Source organism: Aphanomyces astaci (genome assembly GCF_000520075.1).
Source record: "Aphanomyces astaci strain APO3 unplaced genomic scaffold supercont1.48, whole genome shotgun sequence".
Classification (NCBI taxonomy): Eukaryota; Oomycota; class Saprolegniomycetes; order Saprolegniales; family Verrucalvaceae; genus Aphanomyces; species Aphanomyces astaci.
Genome location: NW_009798311.1, coordinates 103,332 through 124,278, shown reverse-complemented (window position 1 = coordinate 124,278; position 20,947 = coordinate 103,332). Strand labels below are relative to the sequence as shown.

General features: G+C 46.1%; 4 protein-coding genes across 4 annotated transcripts; 1 reads left to right on the top strand and 3 right to left on the bottom strand.

The window, feature by feature from the left end:
• The first annotated feature begins 1,913 nt into the window (after nt 1–1,913).
• H257_13383 (hypothetical protein) lies at nt 1,914–4,757 on the top strand. Its single transcript, XM_009840881.1, has 4 exons — nt 1,914–2,348; nt 2,437–2,631; nt 2,708–3,564; nt 3,730–4,757. The coding sequence occupies exons 1-4, from the start codon at nt 1,988–1,990 to the stop codon at nt 4,663–4,665; spliced, it is 2,349 nt and encodes a 782-aa protein (XP_009839183.1). The 5' UTR covers nt 1,914–1,987; the 3' UTR covers nt 4,666–4,757.
• Nucleotides 4,758–6,831: 2,074 nt separating this feature from the next.
• Nucleotides 6,832–7,615, bottom strand: H257_13382 (hypothetical protein). The gene has a single exon (XM_009840880.1). The coding sequence runs from the start codon at nt 7,586–7,588 to the stop codon at nt 6,977–6,979; it is 612 nt and encodes a 203-aa protein (XP_009839182.1). The 5' UTR covers nt 7,589–7,615; the 3' UTR covers nt 6,832–6,976.
• Nucleotides 7,616–9,496: 1,881 nt separating this feature from the next.
• H257_13381 (hypothetical protein) lies at nt 9,497–13,972 on the bottom strand. The gene is made up of 14 exons (XM_009840879.1): nt 13,861–13,972; nt 13,637–13,796; nt 13,520–13,563; nt 13,356–13,431; nt 12,873–13,012; nt 12,654–12,729; nt 12,380–12,565; nt 12,239–12,288; nt 11,889–12,069; nt 11,765–11,818; nt 11,673–11,701; nt 10,823–10,971; nt 10,227–10,448; nt 9,497–9,821 (listed from the first exon to the last, which is right to left on the bottom strand). The coding sequence occupies exons 1-14, from the start codon at nt 13,954–13,956 to the stop codon at nt 9,608–9,610; spliced, it is 1,677 nt and encodes a 558-aa protein (XP_009839181.1). The 5' UTR covers nt 13,957–13,972; the 3' UTR covers nt 9,497–9,607.
• A 1,251-nt stretch (nt 13,973–15,223) lies between these two features.
• On the bottom strand, nt 15,224–17,063 carry H257_13380 (hypothetical protein). The gene is made up of 8 exons (XM_009840878.1): nt 16,865–17,063; nt 16,548–16,811; nt 16,391–16,474; nt 16,190–16,291; nt 16,066–16,143; nt 15,856–16,008; nt 15,689–15,787; nt 15,224–15,524 (listed from the first exon to the last, which is right to left on the bottom strand). The coding sequence occupies exons 1-8, from the start codon at nt 17,024–17,026 to the stop codon at nt 15,273–15,275; spliced, it is 1,194 nt and encodes a 397-aa protein (XP_009839180.1). The 5' UTR covers nt 17,027–17,063; the 3' UTR covers nt 15,224–15,272.
• Between the last annotated feature and the right edge of the window lie 3,884 nt (nt 17,064–20,947).

Below are 20,947 nucleotides of genomic sequence, written 5' to 3'. Positions count from 1 at the left end.
TCATTCCTATCGTATGCACTTTCATTCTACGGTATTCCTTGTCACCATCCGATTATATATTACTAGTACCCCGGAATACGTTCAGCTGTAGTGTCGTACCAACAATTCAGATGTAATACAATTCCCTTTTTAAGTACCTTGATGTGCATCCACCTCACTCGAGACTCTACCTCAACACATGAGTTGACAGGTGGCGTCTGTTATGTGGTTTTCAGCAAAATTTATGTGGCAGGAATGTGAACTCGGCGGGGATGTAATCCCAAGCATCGCCGTCGCCCAGCGATCGCAATGGTGCAGCTGTCACGAAAGAAGCGGCTAGAAACACCAGCTGAAGCTAACGCAAGTGCGTAAGTCTTTGGAGTAAAAAAATATGATGTGTGAACTCTTTTGTTAACGGTACGTCACAGTTGTTCCTAAACATAAAATTTGGATTCTTTTTCATCCTGCCATTTTGATTTGTTGTTGTTGTTGATAGTGCATTAGTAGTTTGTACAGACTAAACTAGCTTGGGCGGAGCCGTGGCCTTATCCCGGGTCAAGAGTGAGCCTCGTCGAGGGAGTCGTACAGTGAGGGGAGGATGTGTGAGGGCAACGGTAAGCCTGGGTGCCGGGATGCAAAATCCAAGAGATAATCAGGGGCCACTTTCGATAGTAAATCTGCGGCTTAGCTTCGTCCCGAGTGTGGTGCTTGTAGGTACAATGGACCTTGACCATAAGGGTACGGGCTATCATGCATGTAGACGGCGCGGAGGTCTGGATGGCGGACTCGGTTGAGGCCCCGAAATTGTGTAATGAGCAGCAGGTTGCTGTCCCCGCATACTTCCCGGTCCTGAAGACGTAGTGCCCCGAGAAGTCCATCATATTCCGTTTGATTGTTCGTGATGGGATCCGGGAGAAACCGAGCCAGGAATTCGCATACCAGAGGATCGCCATATGGCGAGCCTGAACCACCACACGCATCCTCTGTGCGTGCCGCTCCATCAAAGAGGATCAGCCCCGTCTGAACCGGAGAGGGGTCCGACGTGCCATTTTGATTTGTAATGCCATTCAATATTCGCCAAACGTGACAATCTTTTGCGCTTGAATTTTGATTGGGCAGTAAATATCGTGAGTTAGGCAAATTGATTTGAGCCGCCTCTTCTGCAAGATAATTCCCCGAGAGCAACAGTTCCACTGTCGCTTACGCAGTCCTTTCATAGGAACCAGTAGCCGCCCTGTAACCTCGGAACCCCCGGGACCCTTGTGTTGATATTCCTGTGGTTAAGTTGCATCGCTAGAGGTCGGCTATCGCTAACCTCTGAAATACACTTAACCCCTAGCTGGATGAATTGTGCTGTTTTGGTTTACGCAATACTATATGACTATGACATACCCTACCACAGTAATACAATCAGTGGAAGTGTTCTCTGAAGGAATTACTGTGTTCTGCATGATGGTTGGTTGATCACCGCAACCTTATTGGTTATCTCGACGGTTCTATTAATAATAACATGTACAGTAGTCCTCTAGTACTACTATTAGTAGTAACGTAAAAGTCCAATTTACAGTTAAGAACACTTTTTCTGAGACGCTGCCGTGGAGGAATGTAACTCGACTCGTAGGTATCGGATTATAATTCTAGAATATGTACATAAAGCCAAAATCCAGGCCTATTCGGGAGTTATGAATGCGATATGGTTCCTGTTATAATTCATTATCATTCACTCCACTTTGTCCACAAACAGCTTAAAACAAGCGGTCCAATTTAAGGTGCACCATTCGAGCTTAGTCTTTGTATATCCATTTGCATATTTTTTGGGCGGTTAGGTTAAAAACTTTCTTTGTAGGAATTGATTGGCTAATTCGAGTGCACCTTAAATGGATCGAGCACCTTAAATTGGCTTTTTACGTTACACACCGATTCATTGGCCAAAAAAATAATAGTAGTACAGTACCAACCGTCCGCCAATCCAACGGCGCGACGGTTCCCCGATAAGATCTTCTCCACAATGGCGACGGCGGTGGAACAAGCGCGGGCGATATTTGACTGTGTGGACACGTCCAAGGATGGCGTGATCGACCAGAGCGAACTGGGCAAGTTGCTGGAAGCCCTTGGTGAAGATCCGACGCCCCAAAACATTGTGAGTGCGCTGTTTCAACTGGACACGGGCGGCGACGGCACCATCTCGTTTGACGAGTTTGTGTCGTTTTATAAGCTCAACTACCTTCCACGGCACCCGACCAAACTGCTCAGTTCTCGATATGGTCCGGCTGGCATTGGACACGCGAAAAGCGCAACGTATACGTTGCCACCCCCCACGTTTTGCTTTGGAAAGGCTCTGCAACGCGACAAGGAGAACGCTGGCCAAGGTAACAACACGAACCACTGGTTGGCTTTTGTTGTCAATATATATGAGTGGATTGGGCAGTTGTTGGTTTTGACATGTATATTTGACAGTGTTGAGGCAATTGGGCGATGCAAGCGATGACGTTTTATCTCGAAAGCGAGTGGGGTATAAACCATCTCAATCCAAGCAACAACCAACTGCATTGTCGAATAATACTCCGTCCAGACCGTCCACTGGTGTGAATCGCCAGGACAAAGTTAGTGAAACGTTGGCAGGCTCGACTACTCATACCAACAACGAAGCCGGTATGAATTCATGCCCTGTGCGATTGGTTGGTCTCATGTTCGTCTAGCTAACCCTAACCTTTTCCGTACCACTTAGGCGTGGCGTTTGTATTGCAGCAACTCAAAACCCAATTGCAAACACGGGGATTACAAGCGTTTCAGGCGTTGAGTCAGCACCTCCACGGGGGGGGCGTTGCCACGTCGTGGACGTTTCCTGCGTTTAAATCGCTAGCGTTAGACACTTTGCACTTGTCTGCCACGGAAAAGGACCTTCGCGCCGTGTTTGCAGTGTTTGACACTAACGGCGACGGCACGATCCAAGCAGCGGAGTGGGCCCGTGCACTGGAAACCCCCCTGAGTGGCAGCCGCTTGGAGCTAGTCACCCGAGCCTTTGAATCCGTCGATGTCCACCACACTGGCGCGGTCAGCTTGAGCACCCTTCGACGGCAGTTTGACGGATCGGCGCTCCCCGAGGTCGAGTCTGGCGTGCTCACCATCGACGAAGTGCGCAGCGAGCTCTTGGCAGCCATGACCAACCTTCTCACTCGAGACGCAGCGATAACCTGGCCTGAATTCGCCAAGCATTACACCCACGTGAGCTCGGCCACGTCGGACGACGCTGCGTTTACTCGAGTGGTGTGTGCCACTTGGAATATCATGCCCCCAGGGTCACCACGCCCCAGGACCGCCTATACCGGCCAGCGACCGCCACAAGCGTCCACCACAAGTTCTACAGCAAAGACGAAAGAAAAACGAACCAACTTTTCACGCATTCAAGCCCCATGGTTGACCCACGATTCGGCCAGCTCGTTGCTGTATGAAGGCAGTAAAAATAACGATCTCGGGACTGCAACCAACGACAATGAACAAGGAAAAACATTGTCGCCTCCAGCAAGAGAACTCGATGCTGGCCTCCGTGGAATTTTCACACGAATTCGCACTCAACTCAATGCAGTACGTACGTGGCTACCTATCCTTGTTTTCATTTCTTTCAACTTGACAGTCCTTATCCGAACGGGTTATACATTTATAGCCCAGTGTAATAAAGTATTCTTAGCCACAATATTGATGGATCATTGCACGACTTTTGCTTCTTGCTCAATGCAATTGTCTGTGTAGATAGGAGTCGGGGGGTGGATGGCTCTATGCGGGGAATCGACGGCGATTTCTCTTGCACAAGACCCTTCACCAACCAAGAGCGCCCCTCCGCCAGTCAAGAAACTATCCCTTCAAGCCTTTAAGGACACGATGAAGAATGCGGCGGGGGTCGTGCTGTCCGACAAGGACTGGCGGGTCATCTTTGAGTGGTTCGCAGTGAATCACACGTTGGACATGCGCCACGTTGCTCAGCAACTGCACACGCCACTGTCGTCCACCCGCCTGGGGCTCGTACGTCGAGCCTTCCGGAGCATCGACGTGGACAAATTGGGGCGGGTGTCGCTGGTCGAACTCGTTGACCGCTTCGACCCGACGCAGCACCCTTCCGTGTTGAGCGGGAAGGCCACAGTCGAGGAAGTTTGCGACGTGTTGAAGATGGTATTTCCGGGCCCAATGGTGACCGCCCACGAGTTTGAAGTCTACTATGGATGTGTGAGCCAGGCCATTTTGGAGGATGCCGAGTTCGAGCTGCATGTGACGTCCGTATGGGCGAGCCGGTTTGACGACGTGCGCAGCGAGAGCGGTCGGTCTACTTCCGTGTCGAGTTCGACGCGTGGAACCGACGAGCCTACCAAGAAGTCGCCGTTGACCCTTTACCACGAAAGCCAAAACAGGCTGGCGGCGGCCCTTACCAGCAAACCTAAAAATACCACGGACAAGCCCAAAGCAACTGGCAGAACGATACAGGAGTCGCCCATAACGTTAGTGTCCAAGGCATCATCGAAAGCGGCCACGCGTGGAAACACAAGTCGATTGAAAAATGCAGGTGGTATCAACCATTGGAATAACTCGAGCCGATGCGCGACTAGTCCCATGTCTACGACGATCAAGAAAGCCAAGAGCTCCAAGAGTAGTAGTATGGGGAAACCAATGAGCACGACAGCATCCAAGTACTAGAAGTACTAACTTAGCGCCGAGAACTACTGTGACGTTATTAATAGTATGGTGCAAGTCATCTATTAATAAAGACTAAAGATTGGCCATGCTCAGGAGGAGACGTTTTACTATTAAACTCCTCGGTTCTTTCAGTTAAACCCACGAAATGTTGACGTTAAATCATTATTAGTTACGTTTTTTACCTGGTAATTAGGTTAAACATTGTGAATAATCCGGATACAATGAAAACATTTGTACGGATAAGTGCTGTATACAAAGACCAAGATATACTTGATACTCCTATTCGGCCAAAATGTACCTGGTTCCATATATCTCCGTACAAAAAGGCCGGTTGGTTTAAATTCTATTACTCGATCAATTTTTCACCAATCGAAAATCTGAACCGTAACTTCTGTTGGGCTTGTCCAGTTCTATCATTATTATGGTATATTTTTTGTAGTCCTTAGATGACTTGCACCATACTACTACTGTAGTAAACTAAATTACCAACATTCGCGTTGTAACTTCTGATTGGCTGAATATACTTGTATTTTATGAAGAGCAATGCGATTGACTCAAAATTGGATTAGCCAATAGCGTCGATTCGTGATTCGATTTCAGCGCGAGACGTGGTCTAGAAATTACACACAGTAGAATCCACAATACATTTGCAGCTATTGCTTTACAGTTAACGTAGATGGCCAATTTAAGGTGCACTGGAAAGAGACCTCGTCGCAGAATGCAGCTTACTCGTCTCTCAGGACCAGGATTTAAATTTGAAAAAGTGCTCAAATGAAAGGTTGGGCATTCTTCTTTACTATTTAATCGGCCTGAACAGAGTTCATTTTGGGATTTATTTACTCTGATTTTCACTCAAATCAAGGCAGAATAGGAGAGACGCTTTATGGTGCATGGTTTACTGTTAACAATAGGGAGATTTCGGAATTCAATCCGTGTTCGTGTCCGTGAGAATAATTACACGGACAAAGATTAAATTTAGACGATTTCGCTGTATAAATAGAATTCCGCGTCCGGAATAAACATAAGGAATCAGCTAACGTTACTTTGTAATAATGCTGTCTGTGGAAGAACTTGTCATGGCTTACAAGCGTTCTCGCTTCGCGAAGCCTGCCCGTCGTCGCAGACTTCTGCTCGCACTCATACGGTCGATCGACACCATACAAATACACAGAATCCTTCTGGAACTTTTCATGGTTGTCGAGTATCAGGTGGAACCTGTACGATGTTTTCTTGCCGTCAACTTCGAGTACCTGGCAGAGAAGCCAGGAACTTTAACTCCCCTAGGACCAAAAGCAAGTTATACGCGAGCACCTCCCCCAAGACTTCATGACTGGTAGATGTTGGAGGAATGTTCGCCAGCGCCAAGTCATCCTCGCTTGTCCACCGAATGGAGCCCTTCCTGTTCGGACAACCACTACTTTGAGTAGGTGCTATGGTGCACGGGACAGTTTAAGGTGCACTCAAATTGGCCAATGGAGTTGTATGATTTTTGGAATAGCCAATCGAATCACTAGAAAAATGAAATCACCAAAAAATAAGCAAAAACAGAATACTTCGAAGTCGCTTAACGTACTATAGTAGATGGCCAGTATAGTCGATACCATAGTTATATCACTGTCAATCCATGTCGAAATTCCATTTGTGAATGATTATGACAATATTCAAGTTTCAAACTCACTTTAATAATACATACAATTGTTGATTATCTACAATAATACCGGTACTGAAAACTCAGAATGCTCTGGCCAATCAACGGGATTTACGAGCGATTTCAACTAATCATTGATCAGGTCAATTTACAGTATCTTGGCTGGGCCAAAATGCTGTTAGTCCAGCATTTTGGCCCAGCCAAGAAACGTGAATTCACGTGAATTGGTGTCATAAATAAAAAGTAGTAAGCTAAAATCTGACTGACACGCCGAAATGAACTGTAAGCGAAGCGCCACAACACCCTAACATAAGCTTACTAAAGCAACGCGCTTGGAGTGAAGTTCCACTAGTTATAGATATTGTGCTTTCGAGTGAAATTTCGTGTTGTGGCGTGGTTTCTCGTTGGAATTTAAATCGATTTGATTGGCTACTTCAGATGAGCTCAACATTATTAACCAATCAAAACCTTCTAAATGAAATTCAACCAATCAGATCGATTGTGGATCGGTTTGGCCGGCGCGATTCGTATTGCACCCTCCCCAATTTTGTATCAAATCGACAATACTGTCCTCCTTACCGATACGATAGTGTACTTTTACCCTTAATCTACTAACAACCAACCGTAGCCTCCCATTCTTCAATGACTACGTGTTGGACCCTACTACCTTTCGGTTTTAAATCGCTTCGACGGCGGCAGGTCACTATTTCCGGTGCTGCTACTACTGTCGTGCCGTCGCCCTGATTTGGATTGGAGTAATGTCGTAACAACGTCTGTGAGACTGGTGATTTGCGCGGTGACCTGCTCGAGCTGGGACTGGAGCGTCGTGACTTGGGCCTTGAGCACTTCGACTTCTTCCTTTTCGTGGCTGCCGTGGGCGTTGCCGCCTTGGCCGTCCGGCCCTTCCGAGTACGTTTTGCGGCGGATGTGGGTCATGAGTTCTGGCGCGTGGCGAAGAAACTTGTCGTGGTAAAACTCCCACCAGTTCTTGGTCGCTTCGTCCTCAGTGATCAAGATGTCGTCCTTCTTGTACTTGCGGAACCCGTAGAAGTTGAGCTGCCGCACGAACGACGCAAAGTTGCTGTGCTTGAAGTACTTGGGCAGCATCGCCTTGGCAAACTCGTCAGGGTCTTTGATCACGACCGTGGTACCGTTGTTGGCCCAGGCTGCAATCTCCACCGGAGCATTCTCGAACATCGTGTACGTCTTCTGAAGAAAGATGGGCGCACCTTCCGCCTTGCCCTTCCCGGCGCCGCCGCCCGGACCTTGCTTCATGTGACTTCTTCGATGGATAATTCACGCCAATCCAACTGCCAGTTATCACAGAGGATTTACAATCACTCTTCGACCACACCTCTATAAATTAATACCCGAACTTTCAACAGAATTCCAGACAACCAGGTTCATTGTGTAAACCTGTGTTGCCTTTACAGGATCGTAATTCACAGTGGCTAGTTTAGCGGTGGCTACAAAGTTCGTGGTGGCACCGCCAGATCGCTGTATAAAGAAAGCTTGAAATACATTGTCCTTGTACTGGACTTGTATGCTGATTCGCCAAATCTGTCGATCGATTCTCTGTAACGTTAATGCTACCGTACCTTTCGATTCAATGTTGGAGTGGTACTCGCCTGTGTCCACTCTGTTTCTAGTCTATTCAAAATTAATAATTCTATGTGATGTTGGAGGAATATAATTTTATGGGAGTTCTTCGTGGCAATCAAACTCAAATTGAAATCATACAAGTACATTTCTAGGGCTTGCGATGGGACGGTCACAGCATAATGGAAAGTGAATGGAGGTGTCAATGTCAGTTTACAAGCTCAAGTTTGCATGCTGAAATCTGCAGGAAGTCGCTTCAAGTTTGCTCGTCAGTTATCGCGTCGTAGAGAGGCATTACTTCTGAAAGGATATTTATGTCTAGAGGCAATGAATATCAAATTTTCCAGTGGTACTCCTGGCTGTACCACTCCAACATTGAATCGAAAGGTACGGTACTGACATGTGAATTTTACGCCCTGTGTGGGCAAAATCGTAAAAGTGGGATTTTATCACACTATTTTTAGTCCCACACTATTTAGATGTTAATGGTGGATTGGTTGGCCAAATACAGTACTTCTGCCGATTCTTCTTACTTGGATGTTTCGATTCATACTCGATGTCGCTCCAAGGTACTGTTACAATGAGCACAACAATATACTAGTATATCAGATAGAACATGCTACTACATGTATGGGCATGGTTCCGTGAAACTTTTTGCGACCCTTCGATCGAGTGGTTCCTTTACTCATTTTGCTATTGTGGATTCGGTACGAATTTCCACACCACGTCGAATCGAATCACGAATCGATGCTATTGGCTAATCCATTTTTGAGTGGATTTGATTGGCTCTTGCAGAAAGGACAACTATATTCAACCATTTAGAACTCCTGCGTGATTCAATATTGATTAGACAAACCAGGCGAATTTTGCAAGTTTATAGCGACTTCACAATACTTTTAATAGTATTATAACAGGGTTTCTTAAAGAGGAGAATTATTGTGGATTCGGTACAAGTTTCCAGACCCTGCCAAATCGAATCCCGCCGCCGAATCGAATCACGAATCGACGCTAATTAATGGCTAATCCATTTTTGACTGGATGTGATTGGCTCTAACAGAAAGGACAAGTATTTTCAACCAATCAGAACTCAAGCGCGATTCAATATTGATATTTTGGAAATATATAGCGAATTCACAATAATGCAGTTCGTAGAAATTAAAATTATGTCGAAATTCGAGAGTTGATGGGAAATGAACTAAAAGAGTGAAAATAGCTGAAAACAGTTCCGAGCCACCTGATTTTATCCAGTTTTCTCTAAAATTCAAGTAAAGGTGCAGGTGATTGGTTGAAAATTTCAGAGTGATTGCTTTCTACCAATCATGTATCGTGGTACAGAACCCAGTTGCCATGGAACGTACAGTACGTCTAGTAGTACTATTAATAGTTACTAATAGTACTATTTTCTTAACGTGATAACACAAGTCGGTTAGCGGGGTTCAGTCCTTTTACCCAAAATTTGGACTTTTGTCCTGATTCGCCAAATCTATCCATCGATTCTTTGTACTGACTTTTGTATGTAAAGGTCGTCCAGTTTCACACTACAGTAATATAATTCACACACTAATTCGATGTTGAATTGGTCGAAGAGTGGATTTGATTGGCTACTTGTTTGGATTTTGATTGGTCGATCGATTTCGTGCTGCTCATTCCATTGAGCACCCCACTGTAATTTCGAATTGACTTGATAATAATGTACTACCCGCCCATTCCTCGCTCGTCGCCGTCACTGTCGTTGTGGCACTCTTCTTCCTCGTCTTCTTGATCGTGTTCTTTCTGAATGGACGGCTTGGTCAAGCTCGGAAACACCAGCAGGCGCTGGCGCCAGCAATCCGCCAACTGGTCCTTGGCCGAAGGCAGCATAGCATCGTTATCCTGCATCATGGCTTCTACGTACGCCGCCGACGATCGTCTACTTTACACATCAGTCACAATTCCGGTACTCACAGTCAAGCACTCTTTCTCGATTGTACTAATTAGTACCACATCGTCACAATTCCGGTACTCAAGCACTCTTTCACGATTGTACTAATTAGTACCAAGTACCAGAGTACCTAGTACCTAATCTTTCCTCGAGTACCTAGTACTAGTACCTATTCCTACCACATTCTCCTCACAGCATCACAGTTGTAGTACCGAGTACCTAATTCTACCACAGACGACTACAAATCTCACACCAGTCAACCATCATTCAACCCCTGTGCCCTCCAGATTACGTACATCTCAATCAGCCACAATTCACACAAATCCATGCCTCGAGTACCTTATACCACATAGTACCTAGTACCGACTTCCAACCACCACAGTATGTACGTACTTTGCGATCGGGGGCGACAGCTGCGTCACCACTGTACTCGTGGCCCGTGTCATCTGTTGCAGCACCGCATGCGTTTGTCCGAGCTGCTTTTCGATGCGCAGCTGCAGCGGCGCCCAGTCGTCCTTGCGCTCGTGGTGGCATCGCGCGAGTTCATTGGCGAGGTGGCCACGGCGACCGCATCGCGCACACCTCAAATTCCCCATGCGCATCAGCTGCCACGTCCTACAATAGAGTGTCATGACTTATTACAGTGAATACAACTACAGTACTTCCACTTGAGCATGCCAAATCTATATGGTAGAACTGGAACGTTACTTTACTACTGCTGTAGTTATGCAAAAAATAGGCACCACAAGTAAAAAAAGTACCCTACCCAAGCAAACAAACTGGACAAGGACAGTTGTGCACTTTAAGGCAGGTGCAGTATGTCGCGAAATGACTCAAAACAACTCGCAAACGACAAATTGTAGCGATTGATTTATCCACTAGTAAAAGGCTCCATCCATAGAAACATACACTACTACACAACGCGAGCACTATATATATATACTACTGTACATACACAACCAAATTAATTGATATGGAAGCAAACATACATGGCAACATGGGCGTCGGGGTATCGAGACCCAAACTCGAGGCGTTCGCGGCGGTAGTCGTCCCTGTCAGTGGCCAAAAACTGGAGTTTCACCAGCATGTCTTTGATAAAGTCTTTTTCAGACACGGCCAAGAGGTCGTACAGGTGCCTCTAGCAAGTCAGTTGGAAAACCACTATTTGTATCATCATATAAACAAGCATTCCATGTGATGACCAATGGGGTATATATATATATAAAATACTAGTATAAGTGCTATCAACAACCATATGAATAACGAGAAACCTAGCTACCAGTAATGGGACAATACTGCGGTATAACTGAGTGATGATACTAGCAAGAACTTTAACGTAAATCTACATAGTTTGTTCTCGAAAGTTTAATGCATAAAATATATTATGAAAAATGAGCACAAACGTTTTCAATATAAAAAAGTAAATAACCATGAACAGATATATAATAAATTAATCTACATAAGCTCGAATGTCAACAAATGGAATAATACTACGTCCTAGCCATTCAAAGCATTGTGGTGCTATAACGTTTCGAAAAGTAAAACGTCAAAAATCGATTCGAAACTCGAGCCCTCAGCAGAATCGAATGTCTTAATCGATTAACGAGCCGCCTTAGCCAATCAAATCACGTCATGTCGAATTTCTGCCCACCCAAACGTTTGCCCCTCCGAGCAAAACCATATATATATATACTCATCTTTGTATAGTATAGTGTGTACAAGATTAAATACGATCAAATAGATTCGGAATATTTGGCGAAATGACTCTCAAGTCCAAATTTCGGTGAAATGCACAATACAAGTACAATATCGCACGCTAGTGAGAAGAATTGGACGTACAGTGATGCACAACGCGTGGACATCGGTGACTACAGTTGATTCATTTTATTACGAACAAAAAAAAGGGAGGATATGTATGGCAAACACGTTACCTGCTTTGATGTCGAACGCGCCGATTTGATTGGCTTTTAAAAATGCATGCTCGTCTACCCCCATCCCCATATATCCGACCGGTATGCCAATATGATAATAAAATAAATATTTACGAAGTCGTACTCGCTAATTCACCCGGCCCGAGCAGCATGAGTTCGATGTTGATTTTAATTTCCGCCTTTTGTTTCGACAACAGCAAATGACGGGGTGAGTCGAGGAGGTTGAAGTTTTGCCGCTCCATGCATTCCCCCGACACGAGCACGAACATGGTTTTGGCAATTGTGCCTGCTCGATACAAGTAGTCCTATCGTCGGTCGTTCCCTCGTTACAGGCACATTTCAAATATTACTAGCATATATATATAGGATTCAATGAGGTGTGCATTATTCAATAAAACACCAAAAAATGCCCATAAACAACGATTCATTTCATCGAGTTTACGTCATGTAAAAGCAAACATGCTTGATACGTACGTTAGCTCGAAAGCTAATGGAGCGCATCTGGGCCACGATTTTCATGCGATCTAGGTATATAATTTAGACGAGTTGTTTGCTGGTATTATGGATGCATATAGTATAAGCACTATATAACATAATTCAGGTGTGGGTTTGTACCTGCAGTAGGCCATTTCTGAAATAAATACATGTAATCCAGCACTTCGGCTTGCACGTAATGCGACGTCTCCATCGATACGGTGCGAATTAGCCGGACGTAGTCGACTCGACCGAGATACACGAGATAGCACTCGACGGTCAGGTTGGACACGATCACAGTCGCATTGCGTCTGGCTGACGGGTTTACTAAAAAAGCAAAGATATAATATATGGGGGTTCGGGGTTCCGGTGTTTCGGGGTTTATGAGTTTCGGAGTTTTAATGGGGACACGTACACAACACGACATCGCCGACGACCGTGCCTGGGCCGAGCGTAGCTTTGTACTCTCCATAGTCGATGGTAGGTTTGACCTGGATAAACATGAAAGCATAAGACAGAGCATGTATATGTAAACATGAAAGCATAAGACAGAGCATGTAATTTTGTATGCTGGTTTCCATCCGTTATAAAGGATGGATGAAGATGATGATTGGAGTATAGAACGATGACTTGCCACTTTGTACTGCAGGTTCGTGGTGGTTTCGTCGCAGCCGAGGATGTGACTGTTATCTTTACAGTACACATCCACGAGGCCATCGATGAGAATATAACATCTGTCTCCGGTATCGCCTTGTCGAATGAGCATCGCTCGGGCTAGAAATGAAAACGGAATAAGAATAGATTGGTTTTGTTGGAGTAAATTAGTTCTACAACATGATATTGTCAATTCGATTCGAATTTGGAGTGGGGTACTCAATCGCAAGAGCAGAATCACCAAATACATTGGCAGGCAATCAACCGACTAATCAAAACCAGGATACTGATCAACCATCGAATGAAAGTGGGAACCTCAAATAGTGTGAACAGCTTACATACAAAATTCAGTACAAATAAAAAATCGATCGATGGATTTGGCGAATCAGCACTTAAATCCAACTTTTGGCCGAAAGGACATTATATACAAACGTCGGAGTTTCGGGAGTTGAGTTGTTCGTACACGGGAGTTTGATGAGTCGCATTTGGCGGCATATTTCTCGGCCAATGTAGTCGTGGCTGGACCCAAATATCATGGTCTATACAGGAACCACATACACGATGGTTTTCCAATGATATATATTGTGTACCCCCCAGTGGCAAGTAAGTATATATGAGAACTCTTACGTTTTTGCAGTTTTCCTTCATCCATTTGTACACAAGATGCAAGGGTAAAGTTTCTGTCAAGGACTCATTCCTCGTTCCACGGGTGACTTAGCAACGAATTTGTGTGAAAAAGGATATCAGTGTCGCTCCGGTTGGTCGGATCGGCTGCCAGCACGTGCTTGATCGCGTCGAGGGCCTGGCTAGGGTCCACCGCCGCCACGTCCGGCAGCTCCAGACTCGACTTCCACCGGCCGTGGGCGTCGAAAAAGTGGCTATTTCGTCCCCTGGTTTTGAGAGTCTATATACCAAACAGATGAGAATCACACAAGGCATATACGTATGTATAGACAAGGGGGTTGTACCGGTTCAATGCTTTTGGTATTCTTACGGGGAATGAGGGGCAAGAGTGGTGTGAACGTGTCCCCCGAGGGGGCTGGGGCTGGGGTCGGCTTGGGCATGTTGGTAGAATTCGTGCTAAATATAGATAAAACAGTCATCACGTTCGTTGCCAACAACCAGAGATGCTTTGTACTGGAAACGCATGCGGCGGGAACTCGACGTATTGCCCATGCCTTTCGGTAACAATGCTACCTTGGATCACAAAGCGGAAGTGCCATAACGATATGTATAGTGCAAATGGTCATATCGGGGCGGAGGTATTTGCAAAGCCCTACTATTCAGGATCACAGGACGACACCATTAGCATCGAAGAGCGTTCGATCACAGGCACTTCAAACGCACTAACACTGCGATACAGTGTTTGCCAGTAAAAGTCGACGAAAGTAGCACTACCATCAATAGGGGACATTGTATGTAGAGTGGTTCTACAGTACTCGTCCACGTGGACGACTCAAAAATATAAAGAACATCTCACGACGAATCCGAGGTCGAATTCTCTGATTGGCCTAAAGTACAACAATTAAACGACGATAACAAAGATCTGATTGATACAATGTTTCAAGGGCAAGCGTAGCGTTCGACGCGATATCACAGTGGTAAAACATGTTGTGTATCTTGAGTGTCAATTCCCGGGCGCGTCGAACTGCATGGTGGGTGGCTGGGGCTGTCCTTCCTAGAATGCCATTTTGACATGGATGTGTGAATCTTCAAATTACAAATTGAGTTGGGCCAATCACAGCTGAGCATAATCTTTGATTGAGAATACCGTGCAGTCAATTATATCCAATTGGATCTATTCGTTTCGATCCCCAGGTTTCGAAAAATTTATTCTATTGACGTGTGCTACTTTCGTCGACTTTTACTGGCAAACACTGCGATACGATACTTTCAATGCTACCACATGTCTTGTACTGGGGCATCAGAGGTGAATCAATCATACTGTATGCCTTTCATACTGTATAAAATAAAAATAAAGAATAATCTATTTCTATTTCATGTATTAAATTCATTTTTTAGTGACAATATAATTCAATTTATTAAATTTATTTTAATTTTATGTGCTACTTCACGGCGTCCGTTATTCGACTCGGCATTGACGCAAGATTGATGAAGGAACCCCTTCTGATGTTGCTTCACCGACATTAGATGTAGCATTTTCTCGCAGACTGGCTATTTATTTAACCAGAGGCGGGCGGCGGTGGCTCCATCGCGCAGCTCCATCAATGACTCGCACTTTCGACACCAATCAGTTTAGTATCTTGCCAGTTTGACCGTCGGTACATATATATATAATATACATACAGTAGAAACCCCACCACAGAGCACAAACGATTGTGTCTTGGATGTTATATTTACAAGGGCGGACAACCAACAGCTAGCAATTCAGTCGAAACCACGACCCAGGGCGTTGTGCATTGTTGCTGGACGACCCGATCAATGGCATGACGACGTTCTTGGGCTTGGTGAGTCGCCGTTTCGACCCGTCCGCTACGGGGTCGTGGTCCCGGGAGGGGGTTGCCGTGTTAGCTTGTTCCAGTTGTTGGATGAGAACGTAGTTTTCCGTCTTGAGGTTCACGTAGCGTTCAAACGAGGTGCTGTTTTCAGCTTCTTTTATGTATTGGCGCATCTGTCACCGAGCACATCAGATACTACCTGTAAATTCAAACACACCAAATTCTCCTGTACACAACGTTAATAAAAAAGAAGTACTACTCCGGAGTAGTAGAATTTCAAAACGAAATTAGAACTCACGATTCATGATCATTGCGTATAGTAACCGACTGTGTGTACCTTGTCGAGTTGTTGCGTAGCGACCGCCAATTGAGTTCTAAGGGTCCTAACTTCCTCGCCTTTCGCTGCGACGCTATTTCGTGCAAAATTCCCCGCTTCCTGCATCGTGTTTATGAGCCAACTACTAAACCACCATACTAGTAGGCCTTAGTAGTAATACTACTTGCCCGTTCGTCTAGTAGGTCCTTGGCGAGTTTATCTCGTTGTCGTGCCAACGTATCGAGCTGCCGCCTGTGCTTGCCTTTGGCAGTTTGCCAGTCGCCACATCCAACGCACGGTCTAGAGGCATCTGGGGCCACCTCTTCGACTTTTAGCGTTTGCTACGACACACCGCCAGACATAAAAAGTCGACCACCAAAAAATACCGTCCTACGTACTTGTTTGATTTCCAGCGTGGTTTCTAACGTGGTCAGCAAGGCGTGGGCACTTTGTTCGGTTTCTTTCTGCAGTTGACTCTGTTTTTGTCCATGAGACAATGTAAATGAACGAGCATTTACGTACGAGTTTGAACTCCGATCGCGCTAACAATGTCGTCAAGTCGAGTTCTCGGCCTTCCATGCGATACAACATTTCTTGCAACCGGTCCACAGTCTGTATTTGGGTCTACGAGGTTTCGGGGTTAAGGGGGGATATCAATAGAATAGCCTTGTATGACGCCATTGACAACATTAAACTATTATTTCACCCGTACTACTGTCATACCTGGTTTTGCTGCACTTGAGCTGCAAGCTCTGTTGTGCGCATCTCCAAGTCTTGCGAGATAGCCCGGCACTGTTGTTGCAATACCTGTCATACATCCACGTATTGCGTGCGACTCATTTCTTTTTCGGATAGCGCAGTACGTAGCGAGAACAAATACCTCGCAACGCGCGAGCCAGCTACCTTGCGCCGCGTGTCTGGCTAAAGCTTGTGCTAGGATATCCTCGGCCAGCAACTGATTTATTTCGTCGGTGGCCAATCGTTTAGTATTGACCACGTCGAGTTTCCTCTGCAGCCGCGCTAGATCCTGTCTCAACGACTCTGTTTCTTGAAACGACGACACGATGATGCGCTCGAGCTCTTGGTTCCGCTGCAGTACAAACGACAAGTGTGAATCCGTCGACTGCTGAGCTTTGTCCCGCGCCTACACCGACCAGCTTATAGTAACGAGAAGAACAAGGCAACGATGTCTGGTACTTCGATGTCGCGCAGCTTTCGAGTCAGACGGAGCACTTCGTCTTCCATGGCATGCATGGCTTCGACGTTGCGCAGGTTCATGAGCCGATTGCAAATAGCCATGTCCTCGGGGTTGCTGGTCCTACTACTACTACTGTCGTCGGCATCGTCGTCGACGCGCATGCTCAAGGTCGGGCGGCGGGGATCGATCTATTTGCGGTAACGTTACTAGACTCCGCCGTTTCAATCCATGCTTCCGTTTCAGTACTAGTAGTGAACTAACGTTACGACATCCGTCCTTTTGTCGCATGTTTAATCGAGTACATACATATTTATGCCTTTGTTGCTGTTCCTGAAGGACATCGTTCTTATTATTGTTGTGTGCCATCGAATTCTCGTTTGTCGGGCATGGTACATTATCATCGGCGCAACCTGAACTGGTAGTTACTCGTATAACGTAAAAAAACCAGTTTAAGATAACTTACAGTTAACCAATTTACATAACTTTGTATTGCCCAATCACACCTCGTTATTTGTTCGAGTCAAAACCTCTGTCATATAATGCTGACCATTCCGCCACGTGAATGAAATGCAAAAATGGCGTAGAAACCATTGGTAATAGTCATTGTCATTCAAGATTGGGTTTGAAGTACCCTAGTCGACACGGGCCACATTGGGTTGGATCTGAGGTTTTGTCGAGTGTTAAACTCGGTGGACATCCATCCACAAAAGAAATATATCTCTATAAAACAATACTCTTGTATAAATTATATGAAACCTGTTGTAACCGCTTACCCTAAACACAGAATTCAATGTTCCGACACATACATACTTTAAGATAAAAAAGTTATCCTAAATTGGTTATCAAAATGTGAGTACAAATGCTTAGAAAGTAACAAATTTACCTATGATGTTCTTCGTCTAAACTGATAATTCGATTATGAACTGACTATGAAAGCGGAGCGACTTTTCCATTAGATCACTACAGTGCTGGACGTTGAAGGTGGGTACAGCTGTTTTTTTCCTGTATAATTTCTCATTTTTGTCCAATTAAAACACCGTTTGAAGCAAATTACGCGATTATGAAAGAAAAACACAACAGTGCCTTTAAATTCACAAAAAGTGAAGTAGTTTTTGAGAAATGTCGAAAATACTGAAATGAATGGTTTTGAGCCTGGTCAAAAAACATGGGTACAGACACTGTTTTTCCACATTTAGAGGTCATTTGAACATCAACCTTCATCTCAATCACATAGTATGACTTTCTAATCGATATCTAACACTCACAGAACGTGTGTAGACGTGTGTAGATGCCACAAGGCGTGCTTTTCACGCTTGAGGAGCAAGGATCGATCCTGGCCTTTCACAAGGCTCGCTGGTCGATCCGACGCATTTCAAAGGAAGTGTTTGCGTCCAAGGGCGCTATCTGGAGGTTCCTTAGGTCACCTGAGACCTATGGAACGTCCAAAAGACAAGGCCGAAAGTCCAAATTGGATGAACGGGACCATCATCGTATCCTGCGGGTTATATCCGAAGGCAAACCAAGCTCAAGTAGGATTAAGCACGACCTTAATCTAAACGTATCTCCACGTACTGTTCGTCGACTTCTTTCGCGAACATTCCGCCTCAAGTACAAAAAGCGGAAGATGACTCCATGATTAACGGCGGCACATAAGGCGGCTCGCGTGGAGTGGGCAAAATGCCATGTGGAGCTCGGCCTTGGTTGGAACCAAGTGGTCTTCTCCGATGAGAAGAAATTTAACCTGGACGGTCCTGACGATCTCCAGTATTACTGGCATGACCTCCGCAAGCGAGAGCAGACCTATTTGAATGGTGCTGGAAGTGTGATGATTTGGGCTGCATTTTCCAGCAAAGGTCTAACTTATGTAGGACTCCTGTGCCTATTGTGATACGGTGACCGACTATTTCCTCCCCTTTGCTCAGCTGGCCCTCGCTCTCCCCGAATCTAAATCCAATCGAAAGCGTTTGGGGATACCTTGTGCGAAAGGTCTACGCGAATGGGCGCCAGTTTTCGACGGGTAGTCCATGGTGGCGAACAACATGTTCGAAGAATTCCTTCGCCGTTTGGCGTGCATCGACATCTGATCTCGTCGGGATGTACTTTGGCCGCTTGGAGAGCTTGTCTACCACGACCAAAATAGCATCATAGCCTTTTGACACGGACAAACCGGTGTTCTAATCCGCTGAAACAGTTTCCCAACACTCTTCCGGCGCGGGAAGGGGAATCATCTTGCCATTTGCACGCAGACTGCTCGTCTTATATCGGCGGCATGTTTCACAAGTCGCGACGTATAACTTCACGTTTTTGGGAAGAGTGTTCCAGTAATACCACTGCGCTACACTTAACATTGTACGTCGAGTTCCAGGGTGCGCGGCAGTGCTTGAATCGTGCGCGTGAGATAAAATCTCGGTGCGTAGCACGTCATCGTTGGGGACACATAGCTTCCAAACTTGGTCTTGGTTTCGCAGAAAGCAAAATCCTTCCTTCCACTTGAAGGCTTCACCTTTTATCGAATTTGTCCATGAGTCCTTTGTGTATGCCTTCACAAAACGTTCCTTGGCTTTGGTATACATTTCGATGGTGCTAAAGGACACTTGCTTCGAGCGGTTCACCGTTAGGCGTTGAGGCACTAGTACTCCTTTTTGCCCCTCCAACTCCTCCCCCCAAAAAGGAGAGTCGACAATGACGGCGATGTCACGAGTCGTGTAGGTGGAGAGAGCCGAGGCATGGACAAGAAGTCGATTGATGCGCGCGGCGACTGAGGCACAGTGGAAACCACACGCGTGGATTGAGAGCTGGTGAACGGTGGAGGTGGCCTGTGGAGGCCGAGACAAGGCATCAGCTACCACATTTAACTTGCCCGGACGATGATGAAGGGCAATGTCGAAACAACTGAAAAAGTTAAGCCAACGCGTCAACTTGGGCGTATGGACCGGCGTTGTCATGAACCACTTGCAGCAGGAGTTGTTGGTGTTAACATCGAACCGATTGCCATGCAGGTAATAGCGCCACTTGCCCAGAGCCAACTTAATGGCGTGTAGTTTCGTTTTCGCGCGCGGGCCAATTCTGTTCGTGGTTGGGCATGAAAGCAACCGGCCGATCATTGCCGTCGCCGTCGAGCAGGGAAATGACTGCACCACAGCAGAAACCAGAGGCGTCCGTGGTAACCACAAAAGGCTTGTTGTAGTCAGGCAATTTCAAAACAGGGGCTTGCTGCAACGCGAACTTGATTGTCAAAAACGCTCGACGCTCGTCCTCGCTCCAGTGCCACTTGACTCCTTTCTTCAGCAATCCACTAAGGGGACGGACGAGCTCCGCGAAGTCGGGGATGAACTTACGTCTTTGCTCGACGGAGGCTCCGGCCACTTTTCGATAGCACGGACTTTGGACTGATCCACGTGGATGCCATCTTTCGAAATGGTGTGACCCAAAGAGTTGACAGAGTCGACACCAAACGAACAATTGGATGAACGTGCGTATAGCTTCTCGGTGCGAAGGACAGTGCAAATTGAACGCAAATGATCAGCGTGTTCTTCGATCGTCCTCGAGAACACACAAATGTCGTCCATGTACACCACAACAAAGTCGAACTTGTCAAACAATCGAAGCATCAGGCGAGACCAGATGCCTGGCATGCCTGCCATACCCATTGGGGCCACTACTCATTCATAAACACCGCGGTGGGTCCTGAAGGCGGTGTACTTCCGCGCTGATGGCATCACGAGCATTTGGTGGTAGCCAGACGCTAAGTCGACCTTCGTAGAGACTCGACATCCGTGCATGCGGTCAAACAGGTCTTCAATGTTGGGCAGCGGGATCTTTGGCACGATGGACTGAGCTTTGACATGGCGGTAATCCAACACCCATCGTATAGAGGTGTCAGGCGTGGCGGTACGAAGCCACTCACGGCGTGAAAGCATCTGACCATCATCACTACGCTTGGGAACACCGAAGATGTTGGATACCCAGTCGCTGATCGAGAGCTCCATCTAGCCCTTTTGCAACAGATCGACAACGAACGCGTCCAAAGAACCTGCTTCAACCTTGAACAATCGGAACAGGGGTCGGTGCTGAGGTCTCGC

Coding starts and splice junctions, on each gene's coding strand:
- H257_13381 (XM_009840879.1), bottom strand. CDS start 13,956: ATGCCCAAGCCGACCCCAGCCCCAGCCCCCTCGGGGGACACGTTCACA. Junction 13,013..13,355: donor GCGACTCATCAAACTCCCGT/GTACGAACAACT, acceptor TTTCATTTCTAG/CCCGAGCGATGCTCATTCGA. Junction 12,289..12,379: donor TCAGAAATGGCCTACTGCAG/GTACAAACCCAC, acceptor TTATATACCTAG/ATCGCATGAAAATCGTGGCC.
- H257_13383 (XM_009840881.1), top strand. CDS start 1,988: ATGGCGACGGCGGTGGAACAAGCGCGGGCGATATTTGACTGTGTGGAC. Junction 2,349..2,436: donor CAAGGAGAACGCTGGCCAAG/GTAACAACACGA, acceptor TATATTTGACAG/TGTTGAGGCAATTGGGCGAT. Junction 3,565..3,729: donor TTCGCACTCAACTCAATGCA/GTACGTACGTGG, acceptor TTGTCTGTGTAG/ATAGGAGTCGGGGGGTGGAT.
- H257_13380 (XM_009840878.1), bottom strand. CDS start 17,026: ATGCGCGTCGACGACGATGCCGACGACAGTAGTAGTAGTAGGACCAGC. Junction 16,812..16,864: donor GAAAGCTGCGCGACATCGAA/GTACCAGACATC, acceptor TGGTCGGTGTAG/GCGCGGGACAAAGCTCAGCA. Junction 16,009..16,065: donor CCACGCTGGAAATCAAACAA/GTACGTAGGACG, acceptor GGTGTGTCGTAG/CAAACGCTAAAAGTCGAAGA.
- H257_13382 (XM_009840880.1), bottom strand. CDS start 7,588: ATGAAGCAAGGTCCGGGCGGCGGCGCCGGGAAGGGCAAGGCGGAAGGT.